Genomic DNA, 15,000 nt, shown 5'->3' with positions numbered 1-15,000 from the left:
GAAATGAACTCTAGACAGGTGGTATGTTAAATATATACTGCTCAGGTACCTCATCTTGTTTTCCCTGAAGGCTGTCATCACATTTACTTTTGTAGTGAAACAGCTTCAGTTGTACCTGAGGCTTCTTTTGTGGCTTCTCTGGTAAGAGCTAGAAGGTAGAAATTGGATCTCATACTTCTCTGGACCTTGAAATAAAGGGGCAGTGACACCCTTATCTTATCTCACAATCATCTGTAAAGAATATAATTAAATGTTGATCATTTAGGCTAACCAGAAAAAGCATGGTAGGGAAAGCATGGATAGTTAACATCCAACAAATATTTGTAATAAAATTTATGGTATAAAAACTATAGCCGCCTGACTAGCATGGCTCAGTGGTTGAGCATCAACCCAGGGGATCAGGCCTAAGCTGGCAGTCAGACATCCCTCTGGCAGCCTGAGAGCCCTTGGGGGATGTCCGACCGATGGCTTAGGCCCATCGGACATCCCTAGTGCTGCTGCGGAGGTGGGAGAGGATCCCGCCACTGCTGCTGCACTGGCCAGCCAAGAGTCGGCTTCTGACTGAGCGGCGCTCCCCCTGTGGAACCACACTGACCACCAAGGGGGCAGCTCCTCCATTAAGCATCTGCCCCCTGGTAGTCAGTGCGCATCATAGCGACCAGTCGTTCTGCTGTTAGGGTCAATTTGCATATTACCCTTTTATTATATAGGATAGTGATGTCATATATTTAAAAAAGATATGTAAACTAGTATACATTAATTGTTGAATAAGTGGTATAAAAATAATTTTCAGAGCACTTATTAGATGTGATTAGGAGAAGGGTGGATCATAGCTACCTGGAATATTCTCAGTTGGTTTCCTAGTGATATGAAAGCAAGGTGAGGGAAGTACGGCAAGGAAAAGGCTGGGAGGCAGTAATAAATGAAGTCTGAGTATATCAGTCTCGTTAGAGTAAAAGGTTAAAGTGTAGACTACTAGCAGATAAATTTGGAACGATTGGTTGGATTTGGATGGAGAGCTTTCAATGCCAGAGTCAGGAGTTTGGGCATATTTTGGTCATCAGGGAAGAGTTACTGACTTTTCTTGATCTGATAAAGGGAGTGTTTGTAAGCTTGATTTGGAGAGTGGAGATACTGAAATTAGAAAACCCAGGTTAAAGTCTGTTGCAAGAGTCTAGGTAGGAGTGTAATAAAGCCCTGTATTAAGGTATTATGAGTATGGTAAAATGTATTAGCTTAAGAAACATTAAGGAAGAGTTGATGAAGCTCAGTGACAGGCTAGCAGTGGGGATCAAAGATTAAAAAGAGATGGATATAGTGTTCATGTTTTGCTGTTGGATGATTCTGAGAATGATGCTCTTCTGAATGTGAATGAATGACGGAGGGTGTTGAGGAAAATAATGATGCATCTAATTTTAAGTTTGTTGACTATGATATAGCAAAGTACATCTTGGTATAAATATCTAGCAGTCATTTGAGGACTGTTGTATTGCAAGGAAATGAGAGAGAGAGAGATCAGTGTTGGGGATATAGATGTAAAAATCAAATGATTTAGAAGTTAAGGAATGAGATGTTTGGTAGAAAGAATATACAGAAAGAATAATGTTTAGGTTGGTAGCATTAACATGTAAGTAGTAGTTCTGTGATTATCTATTCATCTTAATTTTAAAATATAAGCTAATTTGCACACCTCTTCTCTCCAATTTTCCCTTTCTCTTTCTTTCCAATATTATTGATGGTCTGCAATGTGGTGTGCACTGTGTCAGGTACTGGGAACCCAGTAATGAACAAGACAGACATGATCCCTATTCTCATGGAACATATAGAATAAGCTTCTTTTTATATATAAAATGAAATCTTTTTAAGTTTTCTATTTTTCTTCCACTTACTATATGCTTATGATATTATCTCTGCAAGCCTCTCTGGGTCTGGAAGACATTCTGTGACAACAGGTTTCCATTTTTATTTTCTTTCTGATACTTATTGTTTTGTAACAAATATTATGTAGGAACATAATTTTAGGAATGTATTAAGTTGTTCACCATTGAAGTTAAAAAAAGCACTGATTATACCCCCTTTACTGGGAAGTTTTTATTGTGTCAAGCTTATAACAAGGATCCCTTGAAAAAAAAACTTTGTTACATTACTTGAAAGTTGGCAAGGTCAAGAAAAAAATCTTTTCTTAAATGATGTGAAATTTATCTCAAATCGCCATAAGACTTCCAACTAGAGATTGGACTTTCCCTTTTTTCCTGTTCCTCCCATCCTTATTCTGCTTCTGATTTAACCACACAGTCAATCCAGTGTTTTCATCCAACCTTTTCTCCTAAAAAATAACTCTTCCCTAACTAATTGGAAGAATAAAAGAACAGGATTGCAATGTGAGAGTGATTGGCCATTTCAGATTTGTAAAGGATGAAAGCATCATTCTAAGGAATGATCTATCCAACTGCAAATGTCTGAATTTATACATGAAGGTTCAAGCTCAAGGGAATCTTATGTTGTTGATGGTCCCTAATTCATTCCACTTTTACTCTGTTGCAGTTCGTCCTGCTCTCCCTTAACAGATTCATTTTTTGGTTAGAGAATTTTAAATGATATTATTTAAAACAGAGGTATCAGGTAAAAATGGAATATTAGGCATTAGCTTGTAAGTATGGTGTACTTTTCTGATAAAAATAAGGCATTATTAATGAAAGGAGAAAATCCCTATGTTATGAGTGTTTTGAGAATGGGAAGGATAGTTTTTGATACATTGGAAGAAAGTTGTACATATGAATGTTTAAAATTTTGAGTTAGATAATTTTGTTTGGTTGGATCAAAATTTATATTTATAACTTAGGAATCTTCAAGGTATGGAAGAAGAATGTGGAATTTTCAGTGCTTTAATACTAACCAAGCTTTGGGTTAACTGAAATCACTTTGATAGTGAGCCAATCTAGTCACCAAATTTGGATGAGAATTCCAGATATGGAGTATCTCAGTAATAGTTGTGGACATGTATCCTACACTTGGTTATTTTTCTAAACTTGGATAAAGATGCTACATCGATTTTGTGAGGTAAATTTTCAACCTCAAAAATACAGGCTACTTTAGAAGATAAAAATAAGGCATAACTTTTTTCTCTTCAGGAAAAATTAAGACAAAAGCTTTTGAGGTTGGATCCAACCTGTGTATTCAACCTTCAGAAATGTTTCTAGGCTAGAAAGAAATCTCTGAAAGCATGGTTTTTCTAATGGATGTCCTGCTGATGTACACTTAACATTATCAGCCCAAATGGCAGTGATACAATTTGCTTGCCATCTACTCTTGTCTGGAAAGTTGTGGTGCTCTTATTGGTATTTGTATTCACTTTGTATGAATTGGTCTTTCTTGTTGTTTTTCATTTTAATTTAATGTAAGACTAATAAATCGTATCGTTAAATAACATAATCATAGCATTCAGCATTAAAATGCACTCCTTTGGGGGGGGAACACAGATAGATGTGTTTACTCTGCAGAGGGATTTAGATTTGATTTTTTGTTTTCTTCATGGTAATTATGTTTGCACTTTGCTGATCACTAGTTGTGCATTATTACAATGGAAGGTGACAATTTGATTGTCTTCAATTGGAGAAACAAGTAATTTTATATTCACTAAGCTGTCAGGTAACACTAACTCACAGTACTAAGAGCTCCTGGCATTGTGGCTTGGCACCTATATTTAACTGCTTTGATGCTTGTGTAACCTCTGCTGAATCAGAAATACTTTGCCTGCTGGAAATGGTTTTCAGGGTTGTACAATGAGGTTTTCATTAAGTAGACAAACTGAAAATGAACTGCAAAGCCACAGTTGTTTCTCTCCTCCCCTTCCCCTTCACCCCTCCTCCTTCACTTCCACTCTCCTTCCCTCACCCTCTTTTGTGCCCCTCCCCCTTCCTCTTCCTCCTCTTATTAGACTGGAACCTGAAATTTATACCTTATGTCATTATATACAAGAAAGGAATTGCTGGATTGCTTTGGATATAATGCCTTCTACTCTGTCTGGAAAGTTGTGGTGCTCTGATTGGTATTTGAATTCACTGTTTATGAATTGGTTCGAAAGGAGAACTCCAGAGATTAGCTTCTTTATATAATCTTGTTCATTGTCACCTTGTGTGAGCTTTCATTTTTTTTTTGAAACAATCTAGACAGTTTCATTTTTTTTTTCCTGGCAGTATTAAGAAGTGGAAAATAGAGGTAAGAATGAAAAAGTATACAGTGACTTCCTACCTTTTCTTTATGAGAAGTTATTGCTCTGGTTTATAATTGTTATTAATAATTAGATAAAATATCTTGTAATTGGGCTTCCATACTAGTGTCTTTCAAGTGGGCAAAGACATGTTTGGTTTTCACTTTAGCAATTATGATTCTCATTTCGTGTGAAGAGGAAATTCAAAGTGGACGTGTATAAATAAATTCATTCTCTTATTGTTTTATACGTCTTTCTTTCACTCAAGCCATAATGAGCGAGGTCTTTCAGTTGAGTTATAAAGTCATTGTGCTTGATTAGAATCCTCCAATTTAGTGTATATTTATAGTAGCTATTGTTTGGTTTTGCTCTTATTGTTGTGACTGATTTTGTTTATATATTTTGGGCCCGGCTTTCCAAACCAAAGATCCCAACAAGTTACCAGTAAATAAACCGTGAGAAAAATTCAATATTATTTCTATCAGGCAAAACCTCTATCAGATAGAGGTTACATTAAATCAAGTTGTTTTGATCCTGGGAAGAAACTGGATACTCAAGAACACATGTAATAAATATAGGTTTTCCATAGGCAGTTCGGCAGGCAGGCCAGTGGTTAGGCTGGTCGCCTGCCTCTTCCAGCAGATACCAACCGATTAGACAGAGGTGATTACGTGATGTAACATTATCAGGAGAAACAATTCATGAGTCAAAGCATTCCAAGACATATGAGCTCTAGTCCAAAGAACAGTCTTAAGCTATATAAAGTGACAGCAATATTGTCAGCTAAATATAAACTCTAGAAATACAAACTTTGATGACTTGAGAAGAATATGTTCCAGGTAATCCCTGTTTTGTAAGAACCTCAGAAGGCCTTTGGAGACAATTTTGGTGCTTTGGTGTGAAAAATTAGAAGCCTTAGATAAGCCAAACTCCATTAATTAAAGACCCTTCTTAAACATACTTCAAGGACTTCAAGCACATTTCATTTGCCTTATCTATAATGATTTGACAGCTATCTCAAGTCAGTAAGTTTTCTTCCAACAGATATTGTCTGCATATGTTACCATATATGTTCTGAAAGAGCCACTGCAAATTTTAAAAGATTGGCTTATAACTCTTCAAGGTAGTTCTGAAAGCAGTTACCTTCTTTTTCACTAAATTTTTCTTATTAAACAGATGGAAGAGAGAGAAAAACCTGGCAGAAACTGTGGGAAGTTAGAGAGGGTGCAGTGGGGGGAGAAGAGGTAGTGCCAGATAAAACAATACAAGGAATCATGAACAGCCTTTACGCAAGTGAAGCAGGAAAAGTGTTAAAAGGATGTCTTCATTTTAAGTCTAGAATCAGGCTTCCTCCCTCAGCCTGCCCCCTGCCCATCTTTAAATGTAGGAATTAGAGGTATAGGAAAGTTTTAAATCATTCTTTGCCCTAGGTTGGGTAGACTGGCATCCTTTGCAGGGGTTCTTGGGTATTGCACGTTTTGGCAGCTGAATATATCTGTTACTCATGCTCCTTAAAATGAGAGACACTTACATTTTTGGAAAATTAATTGTTTATTTCTCAGTATCAGCTCAATTGCAGGATTAAATTAACAGTGAATCATCTGACTGAAATAAGTCTACCTTGGTAGCCTGGGGCCGAGTTGCAAAAATAAATGTGAATGTTGGTCTGAATTTTTAATATTTTCTTTATGTAAACCAGCTATTAAAATGTTGTTTTGTGTTCAAAACAGGGCTCCTTTTGAATAAATGTAACACACCTAAAAAATGAATACCATTTGGTAATAATCTTAGAAGTCATGAAAACATTTTTAAAAATCAGGTTAAAAATATTGTTCTAATAAATTCAAGGCTCCTTTCTATAGTTAAGTTCCAGATGATAGTTTGGAGACAGATTCTTTTCAAGCAGTAGTAAAGAAAAAAAAGTAATTTTGAGTGGCTCTGCCTTATGAGAAAGTTGTTTTAAAATAATCCTAACTTTTAAACATATACAAATGACTGTTTTTAAAAAATAGCATAAAACCAGAAAGGCTTAACGTTCTAGAAAGTATGCTTTTCTGAGATAGAAGATTTACTGTGTAGATATCTAGTCCTCCCCATTTTATAAAGTCTTAGACAAGCTAATCTTGATTTCTTGTTAAAAGATATAAAGTAAATTTACTGTCTGAGTAGGTTTTAATGGTCTAAACATTCAGATTTGATACTGGGGTTTTGGAGTAAAATAATTATCATCTTTCTAGAGATACTCCTATTAACTTCCTAGAAAACATTATCAATTACAGGAGACTATCTCTGACATTCTCATTCCCAAAAGTCCTAAGCCCTGAAGTTCTTTCCAATGGCCCGGCATCCTGGGAATTCACTTGATCTGCTGGGCAGAGACATTTCAAACTCGGGAACACATGATGAGAACTTAGTTTTATGTGTCCCAAAGATATGTAATTCTCTTTGGAGGTTTTACTTGATAATAGCTATGCCCCAGAAAACCATCTTGTTTAACCAATGTGATAAGTTGACAATGTAGTTTTTCTCTCTGATTATAATGTACTCTGTGTAGTCAATACACTGGTACCATGTGAGTGTAATTTCCTCTTTTATTTTATCTCCAATGCACTGTATTATAAATAAACAGTTAAAAAAAAAACACCAAACAAATCTGTTGCATCTCCTTTTAAGATTGTACCACTGTAGACACTTGTTCTAGTAAAGTAGAATTGGGCACATTTGATTGCATTTAAATTTTTCATGCTTCAGCAGTTTGGCTGGGAGCACAGTAAAGAAAAATCCCATGAGCGAGGATCGTTTAGAATAATAGAACTTGATTTTGTGTATTATAGCGGCAACATTTGCGCTGCTTTAGTTAGGGTTGTGTCAGCACTTCCATTATAACCCCCTGTTTTCACGGGGTATAACTAGGGAGATTTTTTTAATACAAATTAAAAAAACAATTCATTTGAATGATTTTTAAGTTATAGTGCAAAAATAAAACAAAGTAAAGTCACATGGAAATTGACCATTTTTACAAGAATTTTGTTTTTTTTTCCTATTAGTTATATATGGCAGCAGCTAAAGTAAGATACCATTCTAATGCATTGGGGGTGAGGGGTGTGTGAAAGTTTTTGTAATGGAAAATTACTGATATGAGCATGAAAAATAAAAGTAAGCACCGATGTGACAATGTAATACATTAAAATGGGTGTATATTTGATTTATGACTTTCTAAAGGAAAGCAGCCATGGTGCAATGGTTATAGTAAAAGCATTACCAAGAGTCTTTGCAGCTTCTAGAATTCTGTGTAGTAAAATATTTTAAAAGGGGAAGTTAAAGTAAAGAAATGAAATGAATAAGTATGTAATCAGTAAATTGCAGGACTCTTTAATAAAGTAATTGTGCAAAAAATAATCAGTAAATTGAATCAAATAATCAGTGAATCTGACTTATTTAATAAACTGTGCATTAAAATGAATTTGTGCACACTTTAATTTTAAAAATACAAAAAACCACCACTCCAAACAAAAACTACAGCAAGACCAAATAAAAAACAAACCTGAAACAAGCCCAGCAATTCTGTCAAAAGGAAATGCCCAGAGTGGAGCAATAACTAGCTAAAAGGACAAAATCACCCTTTTCTCTGCTAACAACATATTTGAGAACTATAGTAAATACAAGAAAATTTAAGTAAAATATAGTATGGAAAAGTATTCTTCTTGGAATAATAAAAAAAACTTAATTCCTTTGCTAAAGGCCAGGATTGCAAGTTGCGTATGCCTTCCTTGGTTATTAACCATTATTATCTTATCTTCCTCTCTCCTTGTCCCCTAATGATGGTGTGAACTGAGGCTGAACAGTCAGATTTAATATTGGCATTTTTTTTGGCAGCATATCTTTTATTTGCAATCTTGATGCACATTCATATTTGTAGGTGCAAAATAAAAGACAAATCGTGTGATGTTATAAATAGGTAACTTTCCTGAATGGTCACTGGAGGAATCGCCACAAGGCTGTTGATGAAGTAGAGGTGAAGCCCTTCCTCACTAATTGTATTCAGCGTGTAATTTCTAAACTTCCCTCTGAATTTTGATTTTCAATTAACACGCCCCATTTGAAGATAATTTTCTATTTAATGTAATTGCAGGAAATAATTTATTGGCTGATTAAGACTGAGGGCCCAGCCTTCCTTAAGAAAACACTCTAACAAACCAGCCTTGAAACTCAACTCATGGCTTTGGACAGATTTAGTCTATTTTTACAGCTGCATGGTTGTGTTTAATTAGGATTGTGCACTATTGTTCATTGGTGCAGTTTTGCAGTTGAAATTATTCTTAAGAGACTTTTGTGTTCTGTGTCATGATTAATTTATACTAAAGCAACAATCACAGATAATGCTATTGGAAGCAGCCAAGTCACTTTCTAATAAGAGGATGTTTTTTGGGAAGCTAAAGTCCCTCTGAGTTTTGGATTATGACTTTCAATTGTATTGAGCTGTTTTAAAAATCAGCAGTAAATTCATTCTTTTGTTTTTAATGTGAATGATTACATTATTGGTACTGTCATTATCTGAACTATGAAAACATTCTTGTTGTTTATGGCAGGCTCTTGATAAACTTGCAGGACAGTTATAATTTGCCTGGTTTTATGATAGTATTTATGAGGCCAATGAAGTAAGCTCTAGAGTGATTCATGTAGACTAAGAAACATCCTTTGGTATCATTTTTCCTAAGTGTGTATACATAAGTCCATTTGTTATTATTTTTAGAAATTGGTCAAGAATATACTTACCTGATTCTTTGATATAGTGCTCTTTATAGCATTTTATTCTTCTCAAAGAAAATATAGACATTCTTCTGTACTTCCTTTCACCATTGTATTTTCTAGAATCAAGTCTAATAGATGAAATTTTTATATTTGTAGAATGGTTATTATAAGTAGGTATCAGCATTTTAATAGGTTTCAAAGCACTTCAAAAGCCTATAATACTTTTATTTAGAACTGTGCATAATTAGATTAGCTAATCTTATCTTAATTTTTTCACTGTAGGATACTAAATCTGAGCCCCCTCATTAATTGTGAGAAATTTAGCATTAGCTGTTAAATCCTATGTGAAACATGGGCTGCTACATAAAAACTACTGTTTAAATTGGAATTAACTTAATTATTTTTCTTTGCACTTGATATTTCCTTCACTGCAATATTCATGAAAGCATGTGACAGATTTGTAAATTTAACTGTTAATCTCAGATTTCTGGACCCTTTAATCAGTATTTATTTGTCTAGAAACAGTACTAGCAAGTTAATGATTTGCTAATTTGAAAAATGCTCATGTGGTTTCCTATGTTAACTGATTTGTGCATTTTAAAAAAAATGGTATGAAATCAATTAATGTTAAAAAGCAATTAAGGTGGAGATTTTATTCCTTTCGTTACACAGCAATTTTAGAGCTAATTATGCTATAAACCAAAAATGACATAAAGTTTTAGAAAAGATGCCCAATTGCCTTTTATTTTATTTTAAAAACTTTTGGCGGTTTTATTTCTAAACATTTGCTAAGAAAATTGTCTTGATAAAGTGATATTATAAGAGTTTTGAATTCTGTTTAGTAATAATGATTTTCTGGTTGTATATGGAAGCACAGAATGGAGACCTTATGCTGAATATAGTTTACTTATAGGTACATAGATGAATATTCAGTAATTGTTTGTGGAGTATTAAAAATATTATGCATTGTAGGCATTTTACTATTTTCATACTAATGCTTTGAATCTCGTATATACTTTCTAATAAAAAATAGTAGCATAGTTATTTCATATGCTCAATTCAAATGTCATAAAATTGCCTTAAGACTAATCTAATAATATCAGCCATTCAATCAATATGTCACTTAAAGGCTAAATTACAGCAGTTGACACAGCTTGAAGGTCTTTAGAAAAGGATCACATTGACACTAAACAGTGTTAGGCCTAGCACTCAATACAAGGTGTAAACTCAGAAGTCAGGACCAAATTTGCCTAGACTTTCATCATAGATAACCTGCCTTTTTGGTTTTATTTTCTTCTTTTGTTCTGATGTAAAGCATAAGCAAAATTTGGATATATGTACTTTCAAATCATTTTCCAAACTGGCTCATTTGCTAGTTCATTCATTCTTTCTTCTTTTTTTTTTTTTCCATTGCTAGGCAAATCAACAAAATTACTCTCAAGAAGCTTATAATCTAGTTGGGATAACTGGGGGGAATTTACACACATACATATACTATACATATTATGAAAACTTATTCCATAAACACTTTATTTATGGATTGGTAAGAGAGAAAATATGCAGCAATCATCGGGAAGAGTTTTGCGAGTTAAAATCAAAGAGGAGAAGTGGAACAGATAAGCTGAGAGTTCTTTTTTAGTGGTTTAGAGTAGATGGTAAACATCTCTGAAGTTAGAGAATTTTTCTTTTTTCTGAAATAGTCAAATGTAAGGGATTTTTTTTTCATGAACAGTCCTTTTTAATTCATGCTGTTTCCTTTTTCTGCAGAAGAATGTCTTCCAAGCAAGCCACCTCTCCATTTGCCTGTTCAGCTGATGGAGAGGAAGCGATGACCCAAGATTTGACCTCAAGGGAAAAGGAAGAGGGCAGTGATCAACATGTGGCCTCCCATCTGCCTCTGCACCCTATAATGCACAACAAACCTCACTCTGAGGAGCTACCAACACTTGTCAATACCATTCAACAAGATGCTGACTGGGACAGCATTCTGTCGTCTCAGCAAAGAATGGTGAGCTTTTAAAATCTGGCCACTGTTGCTAAGTGTGTCCATTAGTATGGCCTCATTACAAACAGGTGTTTTAGAGAAAGCTCAAAATACATATCATTACAGTTCATTGTGTTCAGATCATAAACCAACAATCATATATATTATTAATATTACTCTAACTAGGGAAAATTGGAAAATGGTTTCTGATTTAGTTTTTATCCATTATTAGGTCACCTTGCCAAAAAATATTTAATTTGGGGGAAGATTTGTTTGTCATATTCTCTGAACCTCTGAATTTAAGGTGATGAAGTTGATAATACCACAAAATAGGTATGATCAAATGAAGTGTGGCTGTGTATTAATATTAAAAAATTATATTAAGCAAACATGTCTAGGGGAATGAGATCATATGGAAAAAATACATCTTCAGTGAGGAAGTGCAGGTATTTATCATTTTTTACAGTAATTTTTGATTTATAATTAAGATTTTTCTCACTTAAATGCCTATAGATTAATTTCAAAAGGACATACAAAGCTTCTGAATATCATTGCATCAGAATATAGAAGTTTTCTGTAAAGGTAGAAACAACAACATCAAATACATGTAATGTGTTAGCCAGCTTTCTCATGTTAAATTCCATCATTAACCATCAAAACAGATCCATAGCAAGTAACATTAGTTGTCTAATTTACAGCAAATATACTTATTTTTTTAGCATCTAAAATTGACCAAAATCTTAACATATTTTATTTGATTAGGAATTTTAAAATTTGTTTTATATATCTTAACTTTTGGTTAAGTTAATGCAAAGTATTTTAGGTGGGCAGTTAGGAAAAGTTTTATTCCTTAATTAAAAAACAAGATAATATTTTTATCTTATTTTTGCCTTTACTACTAATAACATATATTTAAATTCTTGCCCTATGCTTAATGTCTCAGAACCAATTTAAAGATCTGATTTTATAATTTGTGGATGCATACACTTCTTTTTTAGATGATTTTGTAGACATAACTAGTGCTCTGGAGCAGCAGGTGAGATGTAGGGGATTGGAAGAAAAACAAGACTTTTCTAGACTAACTTTAGGTAAGGGTATCATAATTTTATAATTAGATAGAATCACTGGAAGATTTCTTTTCCTTGAATAGGGAGAACAGAGAAGGTATGATAAAGCAAGACTAAAAGTCCGTTTTTCTGCTTGATCTTGAGTGCTTCATTTTATACCTCCAAGATAGCATGGGTGAAATAGATATTCAGTCACTGCCACTAGCTTTTGGCAAGATATTAGGGCTATGTTTTATTTTTGTTTCAACAAATATTTATATAACACCTTCTCTGAGCACAGCATTCTACTTGGTGCTGGTGAGCAAAACATACATGAATATGCCTTCATGGAATTTATATCCAGGAGAGGGAACAAAAATAAATATATAATTAAGATTGTGATATGTGTTATATGCACGTATGCATACCCCATGGACATAGACAATGGTGTAGGGAAGGCCTGGGGTGGCTCAATGGCTGGGTAAAGGGGGTAAATGGGAATAAAATGGAGGACATTTGTAATACTGTCAACAATAAATTTAAAAAATTGTGATATGTGTTAGGAAGAAAAATAACAGAATGCTATGTGAGAACATAATGAAATAAACTTCATTTAGAATGGATAGATAGGAATATCCTAGCTGACCTAAGGATAGGAGGAACTAGTCAGGCAAAGAATAAAAGAACGAGTAAAAATAGCAGAGGGAATAACATGTATGAAATATTTGAGGTGAGAAAAATATAGCTGAGTTTCAGGAAATTCAAGGTAGTCTTCGTGGCTGGAGTGTAATAAGTAAGGATGTAATGTAGCATCAGATCTAGTTGAAGAGATTGGTAGGGGCTATATCCAACAATACCTGGTAGATAACATTGGAAGTGAGATTTGATTCTAAGTGCAATGGAAAGGCATTGAAGAGTTTAAGAATATTTCAAGCAGATAATTCTAGCTGTAGTATGAATGGATGGGAGGGAGACCTGTTGAGAGGCTATTTAAGAAATCCAGGCTTGGATTAGGCCAATGGGATAGAGATAGATATTTGCTTTTTTGCCAAATATAGCTATGGACAGATAAATATTTACATTGGAATATGTAGGTTGAATCAGAAATAATACAGTTCAAAATTTATTTTTTCAGAGAACACTTTGCTTATTTTTCTCAGTTAAATTTTGTGTGTATCTTGGCAAGTGCCAAATTGCTTTAGCGAGTTATTCTCAAAGTTTTATGATGTAAAATATTGTTAGAAAATAGATATTAATAATGTGCTTAGCAAATTATACTAAGTGGAATTTATGGTAGTATAAAATAGTTTAAATTTACAAATATATGTTATATGTTAGTCCAAAAGAAATCATCCTTGTTTTCAAACTTTCTCTTTTGATATCAAGCATTGCTTTCCACTGGACCTTTTGTGTATTCTGAATTTCTAGAAGCCAAAACATTTTGTTTTAATTCCCACTCTATAGTATTTCCCAGCTGTGTACGTCTATGGTATAGTAAAAGGATTTAACAAATGGGAAATAGCAGCTGCATTTGGAAATCCCCTTTGTGCTCCCTTTTCATTCAATAGATTCAATACTGTGTAAGAACTGTAACATCAGACCTGTAATGACTTATATTGCAAGTATTATATCACCAAACAATTTTTTTTACAGGAAAGAAAAACAATAGAAGGATTTTAGGTTTCTGGGCAGTCCTGCAAACCTACATATTCTCTCTCTCTCTCTCTCTCTCTCTCTCTCTCTCTAATGTGTTGGGGTGGAGGGACTGTGATGAAAGTAAAATTTAGTAAATATTTTTTTTACCACATTCTACTTTCAAGTAAATGTAAAGTCCAAAAGGATTGTTATGAAGTTAAATGACACTTGTAGTTCTCCTCCATGGATCATATCTGTTACTGACTGTAATTGAACTCCATAAAATAGTTGTGGGGAAGTAAAATTTAAAAGAAAATCTAAAAATCAACAAAAATCCTATTAACACCTATTTGGTTTCCATTGCTATTTAGTTTCTGTGACAGTCCTCACTCACGAACAGTTAGAAACAGGCACTAAAAAGTTTCTTATCTACTGGGTTCAGAAGGCATTTAAATTGAAATATCAAGACCACAGAGGAGCTTTTCTGTAGAGGAAAGACAAAGCAGAGAAGTTCTGCTAACCCCCACTTCCTGATCAGAAAAAAAATCTTTAAATGTTAAAATTCAGACTATTTATTTTGAGGTGGAACTATAGTAAAATATGAGAGACCACACAGTTCCAAACAAAGAAAAGAATTCATGGCATAAGTAAAGAAGGGGAATAGAAATTTTAGAGATTGGCATTCAAAGATCAATTTCAGATAAAAAAGTTTTAGACTCCACTGTTCATTGCATTTACTTATATTATGGATACAAAACTGTTTAATTTTAAATTTAGACTTCTGTGTTAATTGGTATGATCCATTTGAAGGCTAAAAGGTTAGTGTAAATGAGGTTTCACTGTCCTTGGTTGCTATGTACAATTACTACTCTTTTCATTATGATGTCAGTGTACCAGCACCTTTTTTTGTGGAGGAATATTGATTGTCCCCTGAAATATGTTTTTGTTTCCATTAGGACTGATTCATTAGGCAGGAATAAATTCACATAACTTTTTTATGAAAACATGTATCACGTATTATTCTTTTTAATGTTAACAAGCATGGAGGAACATTTTGTGGTAGTGTTTAGTGACTGGCATATGATACTGTGCTGTAATGATTATCTGCTAAAGATTACTTGAGTATATAGGACCTACTAAGTTTCAGGGGCAGGGACTTTCTTGTGAATAATACAGATGATTTCTCTACTATCATGGAAATTAGATTCTAGGAGTGTGGCAGACAAAGTTCCACAAAGTGAGACAATTTCAGACAATAATAAGTACAATGAAGAAAATTAAATAAGAAAATGTGATTGAGATGACTACTATTTATTTATTTATTTATTTATTTATTTATTTATTTACTAGAGGCCCAGTGCACAAAAATTTGT

At 33.8% G+C, this 15,000-nt stretch overlaps 1 protein-coding gene across 18 annotated transcripts in view; it reads left to right on the top strand.

Moving 5' to 3' along the window:
* Positions 1-15,000, top strand: part of SOX6 (SRY (sex determining region Y)-box 6) — a 384,360-nt gene that overhangs the window by 49,848 nt on the left and 319,512 nt on the right. For all 18 annotated transcript variants that reach the window (XM_014530922.1, XM_014530923.1, XM_014530916.1 and 15 more), the window contains exon 2: positions 10,730-10,970. In XM_014530922.1, coding sequence (XP_014386408.1) covers positions 10,730-10,970 — 241 coding nt within the window. The remainder of the gene's footprint in view (positions 1-10,729; positions 10,971-15,000) is intronic.

The sequence above is a fragment of the Myotis brandtii genome, unplaced genomic scaffold (assembly GCF_000412655.1).
Source record: "Myotis brandtii unplaced genomic scaffold, ASM41265v1 scaffold782, whole genome shotgun sequence".
In the NCBI taxonomy this organism is placed as follows: domain Eukaryota; kingdom Metazoa; phylum Chordata; class Mammalia; order Chiroptera; family Vespertilionidae; genus Myotis; species Myotis brandtii.
The sequence above is the reverse complement of the archived record's forward strand: the minus strand, read 5'-3'. Positions and strand labels throughout refer to the sequence as shown.